Source organism: Macadamia integrifolia, chromosome 13, assembly GCF_013358625.1.
Source record: "Macadamia integrifolia cultivar HAES 741 chromosome 13, SCU_Mint_v3, whole genome shotgun sequence".
Classification (NCBI taxonomy): Eukaryota; Viridiplantae; Streptophyta; class Magnoliopsida; order Proteales; family Proteaceae; genus Macadamia; species Macadamia integrifolia.
Window position 1 is genome coordinate 11880158 of NC_056569.1, and position 26662 is coordinate 11906819.

Here is a 26662-nt window from a genome sequence, read left to right on the forward strand (position 1 = left end):
CCGTCGCTAGCGACTAGTGTACATTCACCATAGTTTTGAAATTAGAGGGGAAACTATTACTAATAATTTTCTGAACTAAAACAAAAGTAGGTAAAGCAACTAACCAAAATATTCTCAGCAAGATAAGCGAGATCGGAGAAGCCAGAGTCGCTATCATTGTTGTACCTCGAATCAGTTCCACTAATTCCATTCTCCAAAAATCGCTGACCGTTAGAGCTAAATCGTGCTCACTTTCATGACTGAAACCACCAATCTGTCCGACACCAGCACCCGCCAGTTTAAACCAAAGATCCCCAACAACAGCATAGATGCGGCAATCCATCCCACCACCATCATGGGCATCTCCTCGGCGGGGGCGGTGGGACCCCAATTATCAACCCCCAAGTTCCCAGCTTAAAAGATCCAGGAGGTCACACAAAGATATTAATCCTCGATCAGAACCCTAATTTACCAAGCACAAGGCATGGAAATTCAAAATGTGCAACAAGAAAACATTTGGTGAAAAAATTACAATGATTTCTCAGATGAAGAATTTGCCACGGATATCAAAAGGAACAAATGATCAAACGGAACGATTGCACTAAATTGCAGAGACCCTAATTATAGAAAATTTTGCACTTGAGATGATACAATTCGCAAAGCAAGCAATAATTGAGAGTTTCTTCATCTTCCATCCACACTTATAAGCAAGAAATGAAAGAAAAAAAAATCCTAAAACACTATTGGATTTCTGCAAAAGCGGGAGCACAACAGGCAATCAAAATTCCAAGCCTTGTTTTCTCTCCGCCTATCGGTGGGCAAACCCTGAGGAATAAGCTACAGGAGGTCGGCTATGTGACAACCATATGTTTCTCATGTTCCCTAGGAAAGCACATCTGTCCCTCTAAATAGAGATGCAACTGAAGGGTAGTAGGAAATGGCTTCTGCACATATTGAACACACACATCTTTTAGCATCTAAACAGGGGTCTGTTCCTGGTAATGTTGTAGATTATTGAAAAAGAAACATCTTGATGAGAGGATTGTGAATTCTTGTGACCCATTTTAGTGCAACTTTTTCCTGGTTTGATTACAAAAAAAATGCCTTGCAAATCAAACATCGTCTTTTTGGTGGCAGCTTGAGAGAGAAGAGGAAGGAGGCGATCGGAGAGCTCATTGTCGACGACTGTCTTGACAAACTTCTGGAGTGATTTGGTGATGCCGTTTCCGCCGCTGCTGCTCTGAATATGACCTCGCATTAATACCTCTATCAATGCGAGGTCTTGTTGTTCGCCCTGAGATCCTGCAGGTTGTCGTCCTTTCCGTTGCCACTGCTTTGAACGATTGCTGGTGGTCCAAATCTAGGAGAAGGGTAAATTAGGTTTTGGAATGGGTGAAACAAATAGTAAGTTATTATAAGGGTATTCTAGGTACTTCATATTTAATAAGGGCATTTTGGTATTTAAAATAAAATATTATTGCTGACATCAGCAAATAAAGTATATTCCTTAGCGGTGACTGATAGCAGGGGGTCTGAGTCAATTTGGTGAAACAGAAGGGGTGTTCTTATAATTATGGCATTCTCTAGCGGGTGGCGTTGTACATTACCCTAAAAAAAATAGTGAAAATGTTTCATCAAGGATAACTTGGGTATTTTAAAAACTAGGGGAGGAAGAGAAATGAAAATTCACTTTATTGAAAAAATTATAATAAAAATATTTTATAACAAAATTTGTATAATAATAAAAGAAAAAAAAAAAAGAAAAGAGAAAGTACCCAATGGTGAGTCTAAGGAGAGTTATATGTACGTAGTCTTACCCCCACTTTCATGGAGAGATTATTTCCATAAGAAAAATTGCATTTATATAAATTTAGTCTAGGCAAGTGACTCCCCATCCAAGATATTATATAGGGTTTTATCTATGATCTAGACCAATTAAACAACAACCTTTTTGTTTGTATTGCATTGTCAACCCTATCGGTTACATTACATCTAAAAAAAAAATTACAGGGAAACGAAGTAAGCACTGAGCAAACCAGCTGTGAAAAAGAAACCAAGGAGCAGATAACACAGATGGTTTGAACTCTAAAAATACAGGAGAAGTTACAAGGCCTTAATGTCTCTCACAAATCCTCTCACAAATCCTTTCTTTCTTTCCAACAAAGAGGGACTCGAAAAAGTTTATCAATTCCATCCACCACACGATCCTCTCCTGGACCATAACTCTTGCAGCAATCTCACACCATCTAAGGGGTGTAGGGGCCACCTCTAGGTGTGGCAAACAATGAATAGTGTGAGATTATTGTATGAGGTCATGGTCGAGGAGAGGATCCGATCACTAGTTCCCCGTTCTTCTAAAGCTTCCATGCACCAAGGAGAAGCCCAAAAAAGATAAATTACTCTTCATCTTCTATGCACAAACAACTGAACGTACTCACTGAATTCGCTCAAGTCAAAAGATAAAAAGGAAAAAGAAAGCATAAATCTCTTCATCTTCTATGCACAAACAACTAAACAAACTGAACTTCTCTCTTTCTTCTTATTGTTATAACATGAACTGCCGAAATGCTGAACGTAGATGCCTCACAAGATCCTTCACTTTCATGGAGAATTCTTCTTCCATCTGCAAATAAAGAAAACGGGTTTCTTAAGTTCAAAGGCATTCTCTTCTTGGACTATCCAATTCAACAAAAAGCATCACAACTTAGAAGGATTGGAGATTATTTATTACCTTAGCGACTATGGTGATATCAAGTGCTGTATCCCCAAAAGCAGTGGTGCTACTATTGACTACACAGAGGTGGAGCTTCTCTATCTCTGCTAGGGTTTTCACCATCACTCCCTTCCTATTCTCACTGTGAATTCTTATTAAGACATTCTTGTCTGAAACCCTAGCCTCAATTTCCGGTAGAGGGCCGTCAGAGTCGAAGTTCTCACCGGAGGAAGAGTTGTCGTAGTCTGCTGAAATCTGAGATCTCTTGACTACCACCACTGATTCCATGGTCTTCTTCTTGGCCTGTTCCTCTAGTACCTTAACTCTCTCTTGCAGTTGTTTCAAGTACTTGATGGAATCACCTAAAACAGAAGCCTTGTCCATCTGTGACACATCAATTAGGCCTCAGAATGCGTTTTAGACCCAAAATCTATTTCGAGAATACATACCAAACACAGCTTAAGAAAACCGACTTATGGAAAGAAAAAAAAAAAAGCAAAAAGAGTACCTTCTTGAGGCCTGGAACAATGGCTGAGAGTGCTATGAAACGCTGGCTGAGCTTCTCTCTTCTCTTCCTCTCTGCTAGAACGTGCTCTTGTGTATGAGAAGTTGGTCTGCAACTAGTAGGAAGTGGCCTCTTAACCCCTTGGTTAGCTTTGGATCCATGATTTTGGCTCATATAAGAACCTTGAGAAATCAAGACATCAGAGGAAGAGAAGATCATAGCTTCCTCCTTGGGCTTCACAGTTCCAATTAGATTCCCATACAACTGTTGAGATTGATCTGTCAGTGAAGCCGAACCACCAAAAGAGAGAATGTTAGGAGGAGGAGAAGAAGCTTCCGGGTCGGTGGTCGTGGTGCAAGAGTTCCAGCTGCTAGTCTTGAGCAGTTTCGAGGGTCTATCTCCTCTCCCCATGCCTGTCTGAGATGCCTCCATGGATGATCCACTGAAGGTGGTTTTGTTGCTATTTTGGTTCATGGTTGGGTATGAGGAGTGACTCTCGGAAGAGAAAGAACTGTGGAAGTCATCTCCAAATGCAGCTCCTCCTATGTGTTGAGAGGTGAACTGATCATCAAAAGAGTTCATCTGGCATTGATGAATGAAGGCTGGATCATCCATTCCCTGTTTAATTAATTTAAGAACATACCACATTAATTGTTTAGCTAAAAAAAATGAGAATTCATGTAATAATTACAGAAACAAATGATCTTACCAGCTCGGATACCCATCTGAAAGATGACATCTCCATTAATGCAGTTTCTTTAGTTCTTGCTGAAGCAACTCCTGGATGATCCTACAAGAACATGCATAAGATCTAATGAGATGTTCAGGTCAATGGAATGGATGGATATTCTCCAAATCTTCAATATTTTAACAAAATTGAAGATACCCATGAACCCTTTACTTTGTATGAAGGAAATTCATAATTCTATTCCTTCTCTGGTTTGATTTAGAAAGGATATTTCAAGTTGTAACAGAAATTCAAAGCTCATTCTTTATGGGTGCAAATCAAAGAAATTAAACTATCCCATGAAGTATCAGTTTTAGTAACACAAAAGGACATGATGAATCAAACAGATAGTCAGGAAATCAAGAAAAAAAAAAAGAGGTGGGGGGAGACCCAGAAGCCCAATTCACCAAGAAGGAGAAGAAACCTACCTTAAGAGAGAGTTTCAGAGTTCAAGAAAAGCTGGAAGGTTGGAAGTCTGGAGATTTCTTTTTCTGTATCTCTAATAGAAGACCTTCTGACCTTTTTATAGCAGCAACTCCTAGGAGATGGAAACCACGCGTGAATTCTCTCTCTCTCTCTTCCTTCCAAAATTTTAGATTTTTTAATCTTCTAACAATAGGTTTTAGTATCTGACAGACTGACACCTATTGCTGACGAGCAATAAGTTTATTGACGGCATGTTCATTTGGAAACAAATCAAATCAATAGTCTTGATCTGGAAGAATTTTTTTTTTTTTTTGAAAAAAAATCAAATCATTTTGTAATTGTCTTGATCTGGAAGGTTTTTTTGTTTTTTCCGATTAAGGGATGGGAGTGTGGAAAATGCAATAATTCACTTTTTTTTTTTTTAGGTTCACAAATGAGTTTGGATCATTTGCATGTATGTTAACCTCGACGCATATATGGGGATCTAAATTCTTTACAAATATTTTCTTGAATTTAAATATTTTTCAGAATATCCTTTGAGATTTTATTTCTTTTACTATGAATTTGGGTAGTAGAAAAGTTCTTGCAATCCATAGTGGCAAAATTTCATTCAGCAAGTGTGAAGATTTTAAATTTTATTGCATCATCATGACATTATTTTGTCCTCTTTTTCATTTGTCTTTAGTTTAATCTCCACTTAATGTGCCACATTATTTCCAATATTTTTGGAGGATTTTTTTTCTCCTTTTAATAAACACTTGGAAGGTTTATTAGTCGATTATTTTATAGGGTTAGTCCAAAGATTAGCTGTGGGTCCTTGATTTAATTTTACATTTATGAGGTTTTTTTAAGAAGATTTTTTTTTTCAAAGAAATGGCACATTGGAAAAGGACCTATGGAGCTGCAAAGTAAACTAGCTAGTTTAAGGAAACAATTGCCAAACAATCACCATCACTGTTACTATCAAACGCTAAGTTAGATGGACCTTAAGGCGATCCAATAATGGACTTCTAGTAGTTTATGTTTTTCTCCTGATTGAGTTTTCCTAAAGTTATAGTGAATGGAAATTCACTCAGTTCCATTCAATGAGCAGATGCTGGGCATTGGAAGAATAAATTTTTTGAAGATTCTAAAACCCTATAGAGGTTTATGATCCCTAGGATGGAGTGATGAATCTTATCGTGCGGTGAAGGAACACTTTTCCTTTTTCTCTTGTTCATCAGTAAAATTACTTTGGGGAAATGTTTCCTATAAGGAACTGCAACTCCTATGCATTTGCAAGGGTCAATGGGAGCACACAAGAAAGCATCAATAGAAACATTATTTTCCATTTCATGGGAGACGAGACAATCATTCCCTCCCGCCACCTCCAACCTAAAATGTGTCTGGGCACAGGACAACACTCCCCCACTGAAACTATTTTCCCAATAACTTTTTATTCTAAAAAATAAAAATAAAAATAAAAACCTTGCGGCCGTTAACCCATTTGGAGTTCATGGATTAACTTGTGTGTCTGGGCACAGGACCACACTCCCCCACTGAAACTATTTTCCCAATAATTTTTTATTTTAAAAAATTATAAAAAAATTAAAAAAAAAAAAAAAAAAACCTTGCTGCCCTTAACCCATTTGGAGTTCATGGATTAACTTGTGTTTCGAATTAGATTAATACATAAATGGACTTGGGTGAACCCAGAGAAGAGAACTGTGCATGCATGTCAGCGTTAAGCACAAGGATACATGTTGGCCAGTTGGGAGCAGAACACCACAATAACACACGCACATTGATTACAAGCTACAGTTGATACCCCCTTCTTTCTCTTTCTCTCTCTCTCTCTCTCTCTCTAAAGATTCGCTGGATACACTGGAAATGAACTTGAGCCCTCACTCACTGAATTTATTTATTTGATACTCTTTGATGAATCTCAAAATTGATTCATGATCTGCTCTTTTTTGTCTTTTTCTTGGCATTTGCAAGTTGGTGGGTTAGAAGGTAAGATGGCCTTGAATTTACAACGTTTTAGATCTTAAGTTACTTTAATGCTAACTTACTGACATTTCTTTAATTAATACCAGTTAAGTTAATTATGATACAGAATAATGGTGGAGGCTGGAGACTGGAGTACTCTCTGCATCTTGATTGGCTTAGAGTTCTGTTCAACCCCACTTGCATATTTTTTTTACAATAATCACACACCTCACAACAAACCCTAAGGCACGGGATCATTAATACTACTAATGATGTTTATAGAGAATTATCATTTAAATAGTGGTGAAATCTTATTGTAATCGAAGTGATGAATTTTTTTTTTATAAGATCGAAGTGGTGAATTAAGAAGTTTTAGTCTGTCTTTTTAAGATAATATTTTTTTTTCATCAAAGGTAAATATTGTCATTTCATATAAATACTTCATTTAATATTAAATTAAATATTGTACCAAAAAATATATATATTAAATTACATAATTTTCATTTTTTTTTTAAAAACCCTTTACGTTTTCATTAAATTCTATTTTAAATAAATTTTTGACAATAAAATAAGGAGCAATCCAAAGAATGTTACAATGTCTTAGTTCACTACTTTGTGTGGGGACAAGTTGCATCCTTAAAATTGTTGTTTTGATTATTACACGCTAAAAAATGGGTCTTTTTCTTGTATTGATCATTATCCATAGAAACTTGGTCATACTAGAAATTTTGTAAATGTAACTAGATTGTAGCCTCCCTCCCTCCATTTTCTTTTTGGGCTGTTGATGAGGTGTCAGGCTTTTTTTTTTTTTTTTTGCCGTGATGGACAATTTTGTATACAACAACAACAAGCATAACCTTATCCCAACTAATTAATTTTGTATAGTTTCAAGGAAATATATATGTCTATGTACATGTTTTATTTTTATTTTTTTTTAATTTAATCATCTTGATTGATGACATATTTCCATATTTTTCTTTAATGAAATTTAATTCTTCATTTTATAGAAAGGGGCAACCAAATGTAACGATATTGGACTTGGTCTCAGCTTCTTCTTTTTTTCTTTCTTAAAGCTTTAATTAGCTTCATTGTTGATGGGTTAAATAAAGAGTTTGAGGACCACCAGAACAAAGAGCAAGGACCATAACATTCCCAACGACAATCACTTATTAACAAATATAGTTTTCCATTTCTCAAGTAAGTATGAGTAATTGTTTCATTGGAAGCAAAAAATTAATACAGAGTAATATTCACCTTTCTTCTTTTTTAGCAACACAGGGAAATATTATTGGAAAATGCCTACTTCATTAATCGGTGGCCCCTCCTCTTACCTTTTGGACTTGTTCATGATGTGCCTGGCTATTTTTTATATTGATGGACAAATTTGTATAGCTCTAAACAAATCATATGTCCATTTTTGGTTTTGTTTGGTCAGCTTGACTGATGATATTTCAGTTTTTTTTTTTTTTTTTAATGAAATTTAATTTTTTTTATAGAAAGGAAAAAAAAAATAAAAGGCAGCCAAATGTAGCCCTACTAGGATTGGTGGAAAAAAAGGTGGTAATCTTTTTTTTCTTTTGAGAGAGACTAAGGACTAGCAGAACAAAGGGCAGTGACTAGTACATTTCCAATGAAAATGACTCATTGCCAAACATACTTGTCATTTCTCATATCAATACAATTTTAAAATTGTTTCATGGCATCATAAAATTAACATAAAAAATGTCCACCTTTCTTCTTCTTCTTCTCCCCCTCCCCTCTTCTTCTCCCCCTCCCCTCCCCCACCACAGCAACAAAACTGAACATTGTTGAAAAATGCCCACTTCAATGGGGACAGTGATAAATGATTTTGTATGGTTCTTAGAAAATGTGTGCATCCAGTATTTGTTTTTGTCTTGTTTGGTCAGCTTGACTGATGATATTCGATCCTTTTTGTTTTAATCAAATCTTATTCTTAATTCTTAGAAAAAGGGCAGTAAAATGTAACTACCATATTTAAAAAAGAAAAAGTGATAAGTCTTTTTTTTTTAAGATTTGTTAGAAACTTTAGCTTCATAGCTGAAGAGGATCATTAATTGCCAAAGATAATGACTCATTGCCAAACATATTCTTCTATTTCTCAAATCAATATAACTTTAAAATTGTTTCATTGAAGCACAAAATGAATACAAAAATGTGCACCTTTCTTTCGTTTTCTTCTTCTTCTTTTCTTTAGCAACTTAAATTAAAATTATAGGAAAGTGTCTACTTTAGTGGTTCTCACTATGTTGAAGTATTGACCTAAAAACTTAAGCTATTAGATGAAGAGGCTCAATTGATATACAAAAGCATCGACAGTCATAAAGTTCTTTATATTAATATGGAATTATTTCAACACAAAGTAGAATCTTTCCTGACTGTAATTATTTATCAAAATGGTCAAGAAGATAGCAGCAACCACAATTTGCTCCAAATGGTAATGGACTTCGAGTCTCTATTATAACCCAACTGCTTGGCTTCATTCCTCTTGGATCTTGAGGGTAATGAAGAATTGTGTATAAGACTTTAGTTTGTAGGCTTTTTTTACGAGTCACTAAAGGGCATACTTAGTACATGAGGCTCCTATCCTTGTAGGGTCAGGGGAGAGTCATAATCTACGCAGTCTAGCCCCCACTTCCTAGAAAAGCTATTTTCTGTTATGAACCCATGACCACTAAATCTCAATGAAGCAATCTTTCTATTGCGTCGAAGTCTGCCCTCTTTTATTAACTAGTCACTGACCTTCCTGATCCCTAAATCATTGAACCCTGTCCAATGCCTGCCAGCACTATGATTGTATTACTCTTGATCATGGAAGGAAAGAGAGGACTGCATGAAAAAGTGCATGCAGGTGAAATGTATTGTATTCAGTTTAAAGTTTTAACTTTCCTGCCTCTGTACTCTTAAGCTGAAATGGAGAACCTAACCTAACATTGACTTTCAGAGTTGTTGCTTAACAAGTTCAAGCTTCAAGGGGAGGAAAGCTCAAGCTCCCAGCAATTAACACAAGCTAAAACTACACATTTTTTTAGTTGAACACAGCCACATAGACAAGGTCAGAGGACTCAGATCAACAAAACAGATGACACCTTTTTAGATTTGCTGGTTGGGTCTTCTACATATCAATTCTTCACACATCCTGATCTTCCGAAATGGTCTTTCTTCAGTGACAAGAAAAAAAAATATATATATATATATATATATATATTTCTAGAAGAAGAAAGGAAAGAAAATATTAATGAGGGTATCCCAATAAAGAATTGAAATTAATGAAAGAGGAGAGATTGTTTGGATTTATTAATGGGGGAGGAGAGATCGAAGTATTGAGGAGAGGATTTAAAAATTAAAATTAAAAAAAAAAACTGGAGTTGATCAATTAGCTGTCACTGGTGATTTATAATACTATATATAATTTCATTCTCTTCACGTGCACTTTCACATTACACTATTCTGCTGCATGGAGATTGGCCAGCTCCTTCAATCCTTCCAAAGGCAATGAGGATCCAGGGATGATCATTCTTTACATTTTTTCACTCTTAATTTTTCATAGATTCGATCTTAAATCCTAATACTTATCAACTTGGGATTTCACTAGGAGCCAACATAGGAGATTTTTCTTCCTTTAGACCATATCAAGAGAAAGTGATACGATTATCCTTCAAAAAAAAAAAAAAAAAAAATCCAATCTAATTAATCTCTTCGTCTTTTGTATTAAAAATATAATAAAATAAAACATAGAAAAGAACAAAGAAAGTTTCTTGTCCAAGAGTGTGGCTCTGCACCTTGATGTCGGTCTCTATCTTTTTTCTCATAAAATGACCTCCCTGCACCCCGTAGATTGAGGTTTTGGTTCGTCTCCAATCCTTAATCGCCTAATTCTCTCTATGTGTGATACCTTTACATTTTAAAAACCAACGATTGTCGAGTAGAGAGACATTTAAAAGATTAAAATGGGCAAGAATTGGGTGATTAAGAATTAGAGATCAGTCAGATGATTTAAACAAAAAGAAGATGCTGATTGGGTCTCGCATAAGCATAGACACCACGCTCTAAGAGATTACTTTCCCTTAAAAAAATGGTGGGATTTTATAAATTTTGAAGTATTAAATTCATATGTTGATAGCCGCCATTTCTAGTAAAAAAATCCACTTCTCCCCATGATACAAGGGAAGAACAAAAAAAATTATATATATATAATTAAATTTTAAAAAATAAACAAAAGGATTTGAGGAAATCCTTAAATTTTACCAGAAATGGCTCCACAAGGCCAAAAATCTAAATTTACTAATGATAATTTCAGTGCCACATTGAGTCAAATACAATCCCCTTTTAGTCCCAAATCATCCGCCAATTTGAACGTTCTAAGGAACAAGTGTTAATAATTAAAGTGTACGTTTAGATGAACATACATATAAAGGATCTGAACTCGAATCATCTTCACTCATCTTTTTCCTCTTCAATTCTCTTCACCGTTAATCACTATTATTAAGTACTCTCAAGAGACTAAGTCTTCCAGTGGGAACGCCCATGGACCCCTCAGCTTAATTACACTATTACTCCATATAAGTGCCACACGTTTAATTATTAATCACACCAATTTTGGAGGCCAAGTAGTGTTCACATGGTGTCGACAGAATGAAATGATCTGATTCCACCTTAAATAATGACCCATTCCTTCTCATTGGTTGGCACTACTATTAATCTTTGAATCACCTTAACATTAAGGATGTCTGTTATCCTTGATTTCAAAGTTTCAGAGCACACTTGTTTTTTGGAGGGATGGAGGGATAGCTAAAAAATTTATTCATTAGAACGTGAACAACACAAAATTGTTGAGTCAGAAGACTTCTCTAACTATAGAGTGGAATTCAGACATATTGTCTTACACGTTATTGATAAGGTCTTTGTTAATAAGGAGTCAGTAAAAATTGACACAATAGGAATGGGGTTAGATCTTGTTCTAGTGCTATTGACACTCGAATCCACAAGGTAAAGAAACCCTGATTTGAAGAGAAACTGAATCGATTCATAAAACTAGAGATGTCATTTATTTCATATAAAACAACCTTTTTTATAAGGTCGGATTACAAAATAAAAGGAAACCAAAATAAAATAGGAAATAAATATTTCAAAATTGCACACAAAATTTTGGAGGCCTGGTACACCCCTTAAAAGTGCTAATTTGAGGTCTAAACAGATTAATTCGACAACCTATAGAGCACTAGCTGCAGTTTCCGATAATGTATTATGGCTCCTGCAACTGTATTTGAATCGAAAGTTACGACTTTTAGAAGTTGAGCAGTAAAAAAATCAGTACTTTCATCCTGATCGGCTAGACTTCTGCCGATTCAAGAATTCTTCTTAAACCTTCTCTACATCAAAAGTACTGATCTCCTTAAGAATACAATAAAAAGAGCAAGCTCTAAAAGTATACGAACAGTGAACGGATAATTTCACTTGGATAAATTTTGAGCTTAAAATTTATACTGAATCAAACGTTAAACAAATAATGAAAGAGGGTTGGGCATATCCACTAGCTTTTTTGGACCTAGTGGTTCAACCAATGGGGGGTTGGGATGCAAAGGACGAGAAGGTCATTTCTGAAGGGGAGGGAGAGAGACGTACGCATGCTGAGAACCCCAGCCTTTGGCATTCTCTCATTTCCCTCCTGCACTCACTCTTATATTGTGCTTTGAGCACTTAGGGATTGTCTTCCAAGAGGTTCAAACTCAAAACCCCTTGGTGAGGGTGGCACAACTTTACCAATTACGTAAGGCATTTGTCATTGAAGTATTTTTTTTATATAGAATATTAATTTATGTTTGAGTTTTGGTTCCGGTCGTCACTATTAGGAAAATTGCTAAGGTCACCACATATTAACAAAAAAAAAAAGAGTTTGAAATAGGAATTATTGATTTAATTGCATGTAATTAATTATAACTTTTTAAAGTTTTATCAATCGTCAAATTAAATGAAATAAAATGAAATAAAAATAACAGAAAATATAGAGCAAAACTTTTTTTTCTTTTTAGTACAAATCAGAAAGAGATAAGATCTAAATTCTTATTCCAATTAAAAAGAGTAACACCAATATTATTGTATTGAGGGGGATAACAGCTCATTTAATTCAATATCTATATTGGGGTAGAGAAGAAAGGAAATGATTTAAAAAAATAATAATAATGGTTTATCAACAATAACTAATTATAATAATTTCTCGATAAATGATTGGTCGATCAATCAGGTTCTTTTTTAGTAGTGACAGGCAGGATAGTTTTGCCCTTTTTATATTGTCAAAATGCACCATATAAAACACAAACTCGACCTTTATCACTGCTTCGAAGTGATTTTGAGGAGTTTTAATTGTCAAGCATCCATGACTAGAAAAGTTTTTGGATCCCATTTGATTTTTGAAGGATTAAAAATATACTCTTTAATTTTGACCAATCTCTTTGAAGGGTGAATTTCTTTTTTTTTCCTTTTATTTTTTTAAAGAGATAATTAGTATTTATTTAAGCATTTCTCTTTGTCTTTTTTTAAGGGATAGTAAGTATTTATTTCCTATAAGGATCCATTTGTTTCTAGGTATAAGCTATATACAAAGGAAATTTTAGGTAAAATATTATTTTCTTTGATGAGATTTTAATTTATAAGAAGACATGCATACAAAACATAAGAATGAAGGTTTTTTTTTTTAATCAATCGTGTCAAGGGCCTATAGGCCACTAGGGTTGGCGTCCCAATTCAAGGAAGAGTGGCCAAGGGGTGGGTGCATGAGAGGTGGGAGGGGGGTTGGGAAATAAAGGATACCAAGCATCCATTGGGAGAGGGGGATGAACAACCAACCTCTCCCTTGGACTTAGGTTATCGCTCTATCGCAATTTTGATAGGCACCATCACGTCAAGAGTCGCTTTGTTGAAGATGTTAGTTGTTTCAAATGATAAAGTCTTCAACCTATTGTTGCCACAATCATGATATAATTTGGCCTTCATCTTGCCTAATATATGCTTCCCCACTTTCTCTTTGTCTTGAATAAATTTTTTATTGAAATTGAAATTATAAAAAAATGAAAAGGTTCATAATATGTTTGTATGAAATAATCTTACATGGTTTATCCACCTACTTGTGTCATGTAGAATGATTATATGATAATTCTAACCATTGGATATTTAAAAAATAAAAATGATCTAGATTGATCACGTTTCGAATTCAATCACATGCTCTCTCATAGTGTTCAAGAACTCTATCAGTAGTCCATGTGCATTTTTTGTTGTCTTAAACTTTTAGACGTGAAATTTAATATGTGAGTAAAAGACCTTAAGATCTACCTGCCTAAAAATATTTGGATTGATCTAATTTGTCATGTTATAGCAAATGAATACAGCTCAGGTAAGTTTTCTGCTCTGCATGAACTAAGAAACCCTAAAGAAATGGAGAAAAATAAACTTAAAAATCATTGTAAAATATCAAAGTATTCCTTAAAATAATCTCTCCACTCAGGCAGATTATGTATATAAGAAGTAATTGACAACCCAAAAGATACTATTATTCCTCAAGCAATACCCTTTCATGTGACAAAATGTTAGCACACCTCCACAGGAGGAGACGTGGCAACATGGCAGAAAGAATATATTATATATGAAAAATGAAAATAAAAATAATTAATTTCAATTAAGGAAAACAATATTATTACAAGGTGAAGTAATTAATACTCATAGAAGTTGGTGTAGACAAGAGAATTTTGCATGTGACTAAATAATCAAAGTGTCCTTCCTAATTAATATGAACCATCTTGATCCACTACATCAGCTCATCTCCACATGGTAGAAAGCTCTGTCATGACTTATGATCCACCAATATTAATGAATCAGGAAGCTTCATTGTAATGTTAGGATTTCTATTATTTTATTTATTTGAGTATGATAATTGGATAAAGTAAGTACAATTACAAATCCAACTCTTGAGGTCCAAGCATCTTCTGCCTCATGTTAGATCTATCAACATTCTAATTTTTTGGACATGTTGCTTATATTTTTATTATATATTATCAATTTTGTAAGTTAATTTCAACAATCCTATTCTCCCACGTGGGAATATTAAGGTTTATAATATTAGGTAGCTTAGTAGACAAATCCAACTCTTGAGGTCCAAGTATCTTCTGCCTCATGTTAGATCTATCAAATTTTTTGACATGTTGCTAGTATTTATGTGGTTCAGTAAGGTGCCTATATTCACAGAAAGATGAGATTATTTTCACTAACAATGGAAAAATGGTTACATAGTCTCTTCTTCACACCTCTCTATGTTTACAAAGAATTCTCTTGATCTTAATAACTCTCATCACAACAATTTATAATGAATAAATGTTGGGGTTTCATGCAAAAGGAAATAAGTAATAATCCCACATCGGAAGTGAGTAATCCGATGTAGAGACTTAGAGTTGCTTTATAGGTACTTGGGCAACATTTCCTTAACGGGTAGCTTTTGAGGATGAGTCCTACATAAGTCCTCGACAACAAAGAGATACAAATTTTCGTAACTACCCTCAAGCCCTACAGGTTTTAATTGTCCTTCAAATGCAACCCGCAACCTAATCCACAAAATACAAGACATCAACCTTCAACAAAGTCCTACCTACCCTAAAGACATAATGACCTAAATACGACTTGAAAAATTATTAATCTTGTGGAAAACGAAAACCTAAAATGATGCAAAAAAATTAATGGGAATTGCAAACACAATATCATACAATGCACACAAAGATTTACATGATTTGATAAGATGACCGTTCACCTCTGGCCTCTGGGCACATCTAAACCGCATGAGTTCACCAGGATTGACCACGGTCCGCCAAAATCGGCATAGGTTAGGTGCTATTGATGGAACATGGAGAGCCCATCTTTCTCCATATGGAACTGTTGTGGCCACATAGAGATGTGGGTAGAGGAAGCCTCAAAAACTGAAGGCTGCGCTATAGGTCACGTGACCTGCACCGATAAGGTCTCTGACTGGACTTCCACTATGAGATAAGATCCGGTTTACTATCAATGGAGAATACGTTTACAGTCACTTGTCCTCACACTTCTCTCAAAATGATTACAGAGAAAGAATCCTCACTATAAATACATAGTGAAACCATATACATATACCTTACTAAGATACTGATATAGCCAAAAAAAATTCTCAGGGTCTGCTACCCTCTAACCCCTACCATAGACATGTTAACTTGCTAGGGCCCCGGTAACAATAATAACAAGCAAGGTGGGTCGATTCCTCCAAGACTCAGGGCCCTCAGCCTCTTAATCACTCTTCAAAATCAGTCCACTCATGCAAGACATCGTAACCCAAACAAATCTATGGTGAAAATGCAATAATTAATATCCAATTAAGAAAACAATACATTACAAGGTGAAGTAACTAATACTCATAGAATTTTTTTTTTCTCTTAGAAATGCTTGTAAAATTAAGTTGGTGTCGAGAAGAGACTTTAACATGTTACTAAATGTTTAAGATTTTAAAATGTAACCGCAAGCGTATGGATCAGTGTAGCTACGGGTCGAACACAGGGAGAGTAGCCACTTTATTTTTTTGCTTCTTTTAATAATACGAAAGTGAACTGATTAATGGTTGTGATCTAATTCTAATTACCATCATAAACATATGTATCTAAAATAACGTCCTAACCATTCGTCATCTAAGAATTTAAATACGCAAGCCAAGCAATTAAAATTTAATAAATAAATAGCTAAAAATAAGTACGCAATTAAAAAGCAATGAAGAAAAAAAAATGCTGAAATAAAAAAAAAGTAAAAAAAAAAAAAAGGGGATAAAGCTAGAGAGAGACTCACAAGTAAGTTTCTCTATTTAGTCTGAAGGATGCATCATAATATGAGCTTTCCTACTTGACCAGAGAGTCACTCTTACTAAGGTTACTCTACTTGGGTTTAGGGAAAGGGAGACAACTAAAATAAAAATAATAAAATGATGGTTCTATGGCTAGGAGGGGCAAAGCCAACACATACACTAGCCATGAACCTTGGGGGAAAGGGATAGTAATAATGTAACAACTGAAATTAAAATCCTAAATTAAGAAAGAAAAGGTAATCAAGAGAGGGAATGAGAGGGGGGAGAGAAGACTACTGAAGGAGCCTACTTACTTGAACTTTAACCCTTGAACTGAAAACTTGATCGATTTGAGATACTACCAGTACTAAAAACTAGATCTGGAATAAACCAAATCTGAAATTTCTAGTACTAAAGAAAACAAATCTAAAGAAAAAAATTGAACTTGAAAGACATTCTTCATAGCTTGTTCTTGTCACCTAGAACTAAGCCTAGAAATAGAATTTGAAAATGACAACTTCAATTGTTTAAACAATAAAAATAAAAAACTGAATCAAAAACAAAAGTGCTTGCATTAATTGAATAAAAATAACTTACAAAAGTATTTAAAGCATAAACCTAGAACTAGAGCTAGAGAAAGAAAAAACTAGAGAAAGAGAGAGCAATTAAAAAAAAACCCCTAGAAGAAGAATGAAGTGTCTCCTCCCCTTGTGTTAATTTTATTATATAGAGAATGGGGGAGGGAAGCTAACAATTTTAGCTTCTAAAAAAAAAGATTTTTTTTTGTCTTGTTGATGAGGTGGAGGAGAGAGAAGATAGAGAATCATAGGTAGTAAAGAATCTCCAACGATTTTGCTTCATTTTTCCATTTTTTTTTTCTTTTCTCTCTCTTCTTCAAATGTGGGCGACATCTTGGATGATTTTTTTTTCCTATTTTTTTCTCCCTTTTTTCTATTTTTCTCTTTATTTCCTTATTTCTCTCTCCTCTTGCGTAAGAAACCCTTTAGCCGACCTCTTTTGAGTGATGAGTAGGAGAGAGAAAATCTTCAAAAAAAAAAAATATCAACAAAATGGCAACTAAGAGGTTCGAACTTGAGACCTCCTAATAAAAAAGGGATCTTGCACACCACAACTCACCAACTACGTTAGGTAGTTGTTGCTACCAAAAATAAATCTTCAATCACTTAAGGATGTGGTCCACTAGTCCTTGTTGGCATTTAAAATATTCCTTATACCCTTGGGACAACTGCAGATGGTTCTGCATCTCAGTTCAGTTCTGATTCATTATTCTTTTTCTGGTCCGAAAAGAATAATCATTTGTACGGTTGACCAAACAAATATATACTTGCAATTGAACACACCCATCTTGCTCAGAATTTCGTCATCTTCGCAACCATGAAAAGAAATAGGACCTCTTTACGTGTAAAATTAGAGATATAGCAGGCCTTGAAAATATAAAACCTGCAAAAAGAGAGTAAAACCCAAGGTAGCTCCATTCTAAATATGTAAAATGCATGTTTTACTACACTAGATTTCACACATAAATGTGCTCATCACTAAACTCTTTACCAAAAAAAAAAAAAAACATGTGACTAAATTTTAACCCACATAAAATTGTCTCCCGCTTTTCGATGGTACAATATTTCTTCAAGTACAAACTACTATAAGGGATCAAATCAAATGGTAATCCCCCACAACCCCCTACCAAACCATGCTATTATTATATCATATTTAAATTATATTGTCATGCTTAACTATTTTGGTGACGGATGAAAGATAAAATTGTGTGGACAGGCAACATGTTTTACCTATAATGGATATTGTCTCTCATTTATGACCAACTACTTGATGGTAGGGAATCCCATTGACAACAACAAGGGGGTACGTTACTTTACGGAGTCACAGAAGCACAGCTAAAAGAATGGAAGATTAAGGAGGGGTGGTCTGATGCGAAAATTCTAAATAGGATTCTTTCTTACCCAACATGAAGTTCATGGCCTTTGAGCATATTCCCTCTTTTTTTTTAAGTTTACAATACTTTAACTAACATCAACTTCCAGCTCAGGCCTACTAATGAACTGGTTATTGTTTTTGACAAAATTAGCACCTAATGCAATGATCAAGCATAATAAAATTAACCTCTATAATCCAAACATCAACACTCTAAAACGCCTTTATTTTAATCTGAGTTTTTCTTTTCTCATTAAAAAAAAACATGTGACTAAATATTCGAAAGTGTCCCTCCTAATTAATATGGACCATATTGATCCACCACATTAGCTCATCTCCACATGGTAAAAAGCTCTGTCATGACTCATGACCCACCAATATTAATGAATCAGGAAGCTTCATTGCCATGTTATTTCTATTTATTTATTTATTTGGATAATTGGAAATCCAACTCTTGAGGCCAAGTATATTCTGCCTCATGTTAAATCTATCAACATTCTAATTTTGTGGACATGTTGTTATATTTTATTATCTATTATTAATTTTAAAAGAGAAGGTGTTCTGGTGGGAATGTGGGATTCTCATGGTTAGAAAAAGATTGTAGTTTGTATGATAATGATCGAGTGACATTACTTTTTCAATCTTAATCAAGAAATCCCTTAAACATGATGCAAAATGAATCTTATTCTATAATTGATTAGAGATTTCTATATGAAAAATACGAATATGAGTTTGAAGAAGGGGAACAAGCCCTCGACCCATAACATGTTCCATACTAATGGATTCGGGTCCATAACCATGCGTTTTAATGCACGAGATCTCAAATTCTTCCACAAAATTAACTGGTAATTTAAATTCGGTAGCTTTTTAGGCAATTTTGGTTCTACTATTAAATTAATCAAAAGGTAAAAATGTAGAAACAAAACCCTATTCATGATGAACACAACAAAAAACAGAAAGAAGAAACAACTACGCAATCATAACGTAAGGATTTACGTGTTTTAACAAGGTGTCTGCATCCACTGAAAGAAAAGAATTATTTCAGTAACAATGAAGAAGGAGCTCTTTAACTCACATCTCTATGTTTACAAAGAATTTTCATAACCTTAGATAACTCCCATCACAATAATCTACGAGGAAACAAAGAGAGACAAATTCAGTAACTACCCTCAAATCCTACAGATGAAGGCAACTCATAACCTTACCATAAAGACATGATTACTCAAATAGTACTTGATAAGTGGTTAATCTAAGGTGAAAACTTTCCATCGAAAATCTGGCTTGACTCAGGGATTGGACAGTGTAGTTAAGCCTATCTACATGTGCACATTCTCTTCAAATATATTTATATATAATTTACCGTGTATTGACATCAACCCATCAGGAAATTAATAATTTAATGGGCATTGGATGGTTATGGAAAGATCTTCCTCCATTCTAAATGGAGATCTAAACACGTGTGCCATCTAGGGCCAATTTAGTAAACACATTGATTTTTTTTTTTTTTTTTTTTTTTTTTTTTTTTTTTTAACGACGGGTATTTAGATCTTCGGCTTGATTAGTTCTACGGATCCATACCAACCCCACAATTGCATGAACTAAGTCATACCAAGATTGAATGAAAAAGTTAAGTTTTAAGCTGATTACAATACTTTGGTGTTCTTATGGTATCCTTTGACTATTGAGTAGTCTCAAGTCTTCCATTCACATGGATCACATATATTATTAGTCGTTTTGAGGTTTGGGAAGTACATTGGTTATTGTTTTTTAATAGCCAACATAAGAGATTGTGCTATCAATAGATTATGAAGTATTTATATAAAAATACTAAGTTATGAAGTATTTATATAAAGGATACAAGACTAAGTTATGAAGATAGGCTGTCCACATATTATTAGTCAATGAAGTTTGGGAAGTACATTGGTTATTGTTGTTTAATTGAGAACATAAGAGATTATGTCATCAATAGATTATGAAGTAGGTATATATACAAGTAGGGTAGGGGATCTATACACCATTCCCATGTAATGGCATCTCTCAAGCTAAGCCAATGGGTGCACGGGATGGAGTGTCTCACAATTTATATACAAAAGGTCTAGATGGTCAGGGAAGAAAGAGTGTGAAAATGATGAACACCGCTACACGTCGCAGTATACACATCCTTTTCCCATATTAGTATATGAAAGGATAGGCCCATCCTACTAAGCTAGTCTTTTTTTTTTTTTTGGGTAGAACTAATAAGCTAGTCAGGATGGCCAAGTTTATGCCATGTGGTAAATTGAAAGTAGACAAATAGCCAAGTGTCAAGTTTCAGTCCAAATAAAGTCCGCCTTCTGAAAAATAACGCCCTAAAAATTTAGGGATTATAGAGGTGCATGGGTATAATGAACGATTAAAATATGTAAAGATGCATAATAATACATGGGAGAGTATTTAATTCAATTAGATCATGAAATTTGACATATGGTAATCCCTAAACCTATCTATGAAATAGTCAGAATTGCATAATCATCCCACCATGAATAATGCAAAAAAATAGATTGTGGAAAAGCTGCCCTACTTTAAGTACTCAATTCTCTGCCTGAGGCTATTTCCTAAATGGATGGAGAGAAAGATTGGTAACTAACAATAGATCCTTTGTTAGATGCTGTCACTTGTTTGATCTTATTCAAATGGTGAAAGTTTTCTTTAACCTTTAGATTAGGGTTTATCATCATCGTAGGGTCATTAATGTCTCTTCCTCCCCACACACACACCCACACCCCCTTTACGAATGGTCAACACTACCCCACTATTACATGATACCCTCTCAATCTCATCCGAACCCCTTGGTCAAGGGATTCATGTGTATGGTAAAACTTGGTTCTATTCAATACAAACATCCCTCACCATCAACACATAATTCATGTTACATATCAATTTTGTTTTCTTGAACTAAATTTTTGGGAATTTAGGATGATATCTTAAACAAGGTTTGAAAATAGGGGTGATACAAGATAATTTTCCTATAAACAAAATTACTTCTAAACCCCTGAAATAATCACTGCAATTGAAGAAACCTAAACTGTCAAAATACCTGATGTAGTGATTTTGGAGATTCCCAAATGTGTTATTAACAAGTCTTTGTCATACCTTGACCAACAACTAAGATCCACCCTTGATCTTCGCTGTTTTATTATTTTTTTTTAATTCTCAAAAAATGTAGGAAGAGATTATGATTTTTTTAGCACCGACTATTCCACCAAAGAGATGATCTCTTCTTCTTCTTTTTTATTTTATTTTAGGAGCAAGTTTCCTTAAGGCCACAATGACTCGATATTCATCCACCACGTGTTCTCAGGGCCACTCAATGGGGTGGTGGGGGCCAGGGCTACAAGGGTCTCATCTCTTTGATCTACAAGGTGACGTGTGGTGAAATAAAACTTTGTTCTTTTTTTTTTTTCCTGTGTAGAATACCGGAATTCGATCAATCCATGAAGTCCAAGTTGGTCAAGATTCAACCTCTTTCTTCGCCAACTAGGAAACAATATCAAGTGATACCGACCTGTAACAACCACTCTTCCATCAATGGAAACACTTGACCTCCTCAAACAAAACAACATTGCAGGTGGAAATCACGAAGTCGGTATGGTGTGCAATATACCCAGTTTAATTAGCACTAATAACTTTCATAAAATATAATAACAATAACAATTAGCACTAACAACATTTAACTGTCATGAAGAAAAATAAATATAGATCAATCACTAATGTGTCAATGAGTAATCTCATCAAATGGCTGCGCTCGATCTCTATCGATATAATGTGAAATTAAAATGCAGTTTAGTTTAGTTTAGTTTAGTAGTTAATAATGATAGATTAACCATGTGCCAGCGATTATGCTGCAGCATATGGTGGAGGAAAATATATCAAAATTTTCATTTACCAAGCCATGTATCATCTTAACTAAAATATATTGTAATCAGATTAGATGGGTGGTGTCAGATACATTTCTAAGATTTGCATTTATCAGAATCCAAGTTTCTTGGATAGATAATATTGTTTCTTGATTCCCCCCACGAATGAGGCACTAAACAAACATGTTTATGAAAACCAACCTGTCACCTCCAATAAAGAATAGGTGTTTAAGCCAAGTACTAATCTCTTCTTAGGGGGTAGGTACCTAAAGCCCCTAATTGACTGATATTAATTTTCTTTACTTTGATCCTCTTTCTGCACTTGTTCAATTTGGTGGCATTTGCAATATTGTTGTTATGTTGTTGGTGAGGAGAGACAGGGTGCCCTTAAGTTTAAAGATATATTTTGCCTGTAAGCCATTTGAATGGTGCCAAACACAACCTACTTATGAATAATACAAGTGGGATTGAAAGATCTGCTCTGCTATTATCCATAGCTAAAGCTCTAAAGATAATATATACTCTGGCTCTGTCCTTTTTTAAATGCTCTGGATTCTCTCTCTCTCTTCTGAAGTTGGGAATGAGCATGGATTCCCAAAACTTATTTCTCATAGACAATGCATAAAATCCAATAATATCCGCTAAACTATTGTGACAAATTCGTAGATAATTTCTGTTCAATAAAATAAAAGTTGCACCTCTGTCTGCAATCCACAAACGCGTGAAATATCCAAGAAATCCAAGTTGGAATTGTCCTGTACTTCTTTGTTGCCATAAGAATGAAGCAGATGTATTAGAAACAAATTTGTGATTCATGATTGATTTGGCTTTGAATCCAAACCAACATGAATTTTTGTCTAATATCAGAGTTCAAATCTAAAAACTGATCCTGAATAAGAACAGTAGATTAGCCATGATTTGTTTATCTCAATGATCTATTTGTGTATACTAAATCATCCACCCCCCCCCCCAACCCAAACAAAAGCTACATGTTTACTATAAACACAGAGACTCAGTCAAATGGCTTAGTTGGAATCAAATGATCCTCTTGGAGGTAGTTGAGGAACATTGCTTAATCATAATTGAATTGAGTTGTCCCTTGAATCATCAATGTAATTTCTAATTAATATATACACGCATTAGGTTCTGTTTTTGAAAAATTTAATGTTTGGTTGTTCAATTCTATAATCTATATGACATGAAACTGGTCTCTGCATCACCTGTAATCCAGCAACAGCAAATGATCACATATCGATTCTACAATTAATTAGTTTTCTCTAGTAAGAAATCACTTGGTGGTTAATGACATCCGACTTCATTACATCTTCCTAGATCAAACGCCTAATTGACTTACCAAGTTAAGATTAACGCAAAACTCTGTTAAAAAGCAATTTCTTTCTAAGATGAATGCATAAATTTGGTGGCCATTGTTCAGCCATTTGGGCCTTCCCAGTTGATCAGGACAATATAACTGACAAACTGCCTCCTCTTCAATAGAGCACAACCTAGAAATAGTACACAATTTATCCTACTAAATACAACATCCATAAAATGTCCTATCTGACCAGCTGAACTTTACTACCAAACCTTCTTCAAATAACTTACATGGTCCAAAGCAGCAAACATGGGATGGCAAAAATAATTAATACATGCCTTTCAGGGTAATTGGTCCATTGATTGCACCAGGCACGTGATAGAATTGATAGAGATAGTTGATCCAAAACAATGGACCAATTAGGGGTTGAGGGACAGAGAGAGGGACAGCATCTATTATGACTAATGTGGAAGAGTTACTTCTAGTTTCATCAGTTCAACACTGTTAACTTCCTCATGGCAGTAGCTTATCTGTTCAACCTAGAAACAGAGGACATTGATGAAACTTGAAACTCAAACATAACAAGATAAAATCCAGAGTAAGTTATTGGATGTGTTGGTTTGCCCATAAGTTTTACTCACAAAATCTGTTTAGATGCAATTGTAGTTATTTTTTAAAGCTTATAAAACACCTTTTGAGTTCAATTATTGGGATTTAAAAAACTCGAGTACTTCAGAACTGAGGCAAGTTGCTATACTATTTATCCTAAGTAAGTAGCGGGTACATTCTTATGATTAAAAGACAAAGAAATTGGGTCCTTTCAGTTGCTAAAATATGAGGTGTCATCTTGAATGGCTTTTACATGTTCTCTGAAAGTTTGAAAAGTTCAATTCTTATATCCAAAGCAAAACTTGAGAGGATCGCATAGAAAATCAAGAATCAAAATCGCATAGAAAATCAAGAATCACAACATAAAAGAACCTTATTCTTCTAAATCAGATATATAATACTATGGAAGTTGGATATTGTTGAATCAGCCAATATTGTTAATTAGTTTGAAGACATCAAAATGACTTGACACGGTGAGGAACAGAATCACGCTACTTTGAGGAGAATCATAAGAGAGAATGCAGAGATCACCAAGAAGATGACAAAGATGGCAGTGAAGTTAGCAGAAGGTGGTGATGATAAATATTTTTCTAATATAAGGAGGAAATTTGTAGCGTAAAACAAAACTAAAGCTCAAAGGAGACCACATTTTAAGTTACAATCCCAGAAATCTGTAACCAAACAAAAGAAAAGAGAAAAGAAGAAAAGAAGAAGAAGAGAACAGAGGAGAGAGAGAGGTGCGATCGATGGTACTCCCAAAAGAGAGGAGAGACCTGCGATCAGTCCAGAATGGGTTGATCGCAGGTTTTAGTCCTTTACTTATATTAAAATAATGCTGAAAGTAAAAGATAAAAGTACCCCCATTGCCCAATTACAAGCAAAGCCACATCACAGAAATATGGGAGCCGATGGGACCCAAAATACCCCTATCGGCCCCATCGGTTTTAGAGTTTAAACTCAACACTCCCCCTCAAGCTGGAGCATACACATCACCCATGCTCAGCTTGGTACAACCATTACGAAAATTATGAGCAAACAGTGACTTAGTGAACATATCAGCCAACTGATCTGATGAAGGAACAAAAGGAGTCTTAATCAGCTTCTTCAGAACAGCATCACGAACAAAGTGGCAGTACACCTCTATGTGCTTGGTCCTCTCATGGAAGACTAGATTACTAGCAATGTACACCGCAGCTCGATTGTCACAATACATCTGCATAGGCTTGGTCACTGGAAATCCCAACTCCAAGAGTAAAGACCGTAGCCACATTAACTCAGCAGCGGTATGAGCCATAGCTCTGTATTCTGCTTCTGCACTAGATCAGGCAATGGTAGTCTGCTTCTTGCTACGCCATGTAACCAGATTACCTCCAACAAATGTATAACAACCAGTAGTAGATCTCCGATCATTAGCAGAGCCGGCCTAATCAGCATCAGAATAGCCAACTAGTTCCATATGCTGATTATGACGATAGGTCAGCCCTTTTCCAGGAGCACCCTTTAGATAACGAAGAACACGGACATCAGCATCCCAATGTGCTTTCTGAGGAGACTGCATGAACTGACTGAGGACTCCAACAGCATAGGAGATGTCAGGACGTGATACAGTAAGATAAATCAGCTTGCCAATCAAACTCTTGTACTGATGCACATCCTGAAGAGGTTCGCCATCATTAACACCAAACTTTTGGTGAGGATCCATAGGGATATTAACAGGTTTGGATGCAAGCATGCCAGTATCAAATAAAAGGTCCAACACATATTTCCTTTGAGACAGATTGATCCCTTTCTTACATCGGATCACCTCAAACCTAAGAAAATAGTGAAGTTGCCCCAAGTCCTTGGTTTGAAAGTGTTGTTGTAGATAAGCCTTTATTTCAGAAATTCCTGCTCATCATTACTAGTAAGGATTATATCATCAACATAAACTACCAAGACAACCAGTTTATCACCTCTGAGCAACATAACCTGGAGGTTGCATATACACCTCGTCCTGTAGGTCACCATACAAGAAGGCATTCTTGATGTCCAACTGAAACAAGGGCCAATCAAAGTTGACAGCAAGAGAAATAAGTAGACGAACAGAGTTCAACCTAGCAACCGGGGAGAAGGACTCAAAATAATCAACTCCATATGTCTGAGTATACCCCTTGGCAACCAGACGAGCTTTTAACTGCTCAACAGAGCCATCAGAGTGATACTTAACAGTGTACACCCAGCGACACTTCACCAAATCATTACCAAGAGGTAAATCTACCAGACTCCAGGTACCACAACTCAACAGAGCATCTATTTCTACATCTATGGCAGCTTTCCATCCAGGAATAGTTAGGGCATCATTACAGGTGCAGGGAATAGGGTTAGTGGAAAGTGACAAGGCAAGACCATGGATGGGAGAGGGAAGATGAGACAGGGAAACAAAGTTATCAATAGGATACACAACCATAGACTTTTTAGTGCAAGAATGTGTACCTTTCCTTTAAGCAATTGGTAAGTCATCAGGCGGAGAAGGAGGAGGAGCTTCACCAGAGAAAGGCGACACTAGAGGAAGTGAATCATCTGAAGTATTGGTTTCTCCACTCGGCTGTCCAACCTTCTTACGCTGATAAACCTGTAGAGGAGGTGAGTCACTAGCACTAGGCACATCAGGGAAGGGTATGAGAGATGGAATGGGTGGAAGAGATGGAGAAGTCCACTCCATACCAGACTAGG

At 35.3% G+C, this 26662-nt stretch overlaps 2 protein-coding genes across 2 annotated transcripts in view; both read right to left on the minus strand.

The window, feature by feature from the left end:
• Positions 1-2150: 2150 nt before the first annotated feature.
• LOC122058799 (transcription factor bHLH25-like) lies at positions 2151-4017 on the minus strand. Its single transcript, XM_042621482.1, has 4 exons — positions 3907-4017; positions 3201-3815; positions 2711-3076; positions 2151-2602 (listed from the first exon to the last, which is right to left on the minus strand). The coding sequence occupies exons 1-4, from the start codon at positions 3940-3942 to the stop codon at positions 2525-2527; spliced, it is 1095 nt and encodes a 364-aa protein (XP_042477416.1). The 5' UTR covers positions 3943-4017; the 3' UTR covers positions 2151-2524.
• Positions 4018-24700: 20683 nt separating this feature from the next.
• Positions 24701-26662, minus strand: part of LOC122060138 (pentatricopeptide repeat-containing protein At3g24000, mitochondrial-like) — an 18182-nt gene continuing 16220 nt past the window's right edge. Inside the window, exon 3 of the mRNA XM_042623317.1 lies at positions 24701-25604. The gene's annotated coding sequence lies outside the window, so the exon portion shown is untranslated. The remainder of the gene's footprint in view (positions 25605-26662) is intronic.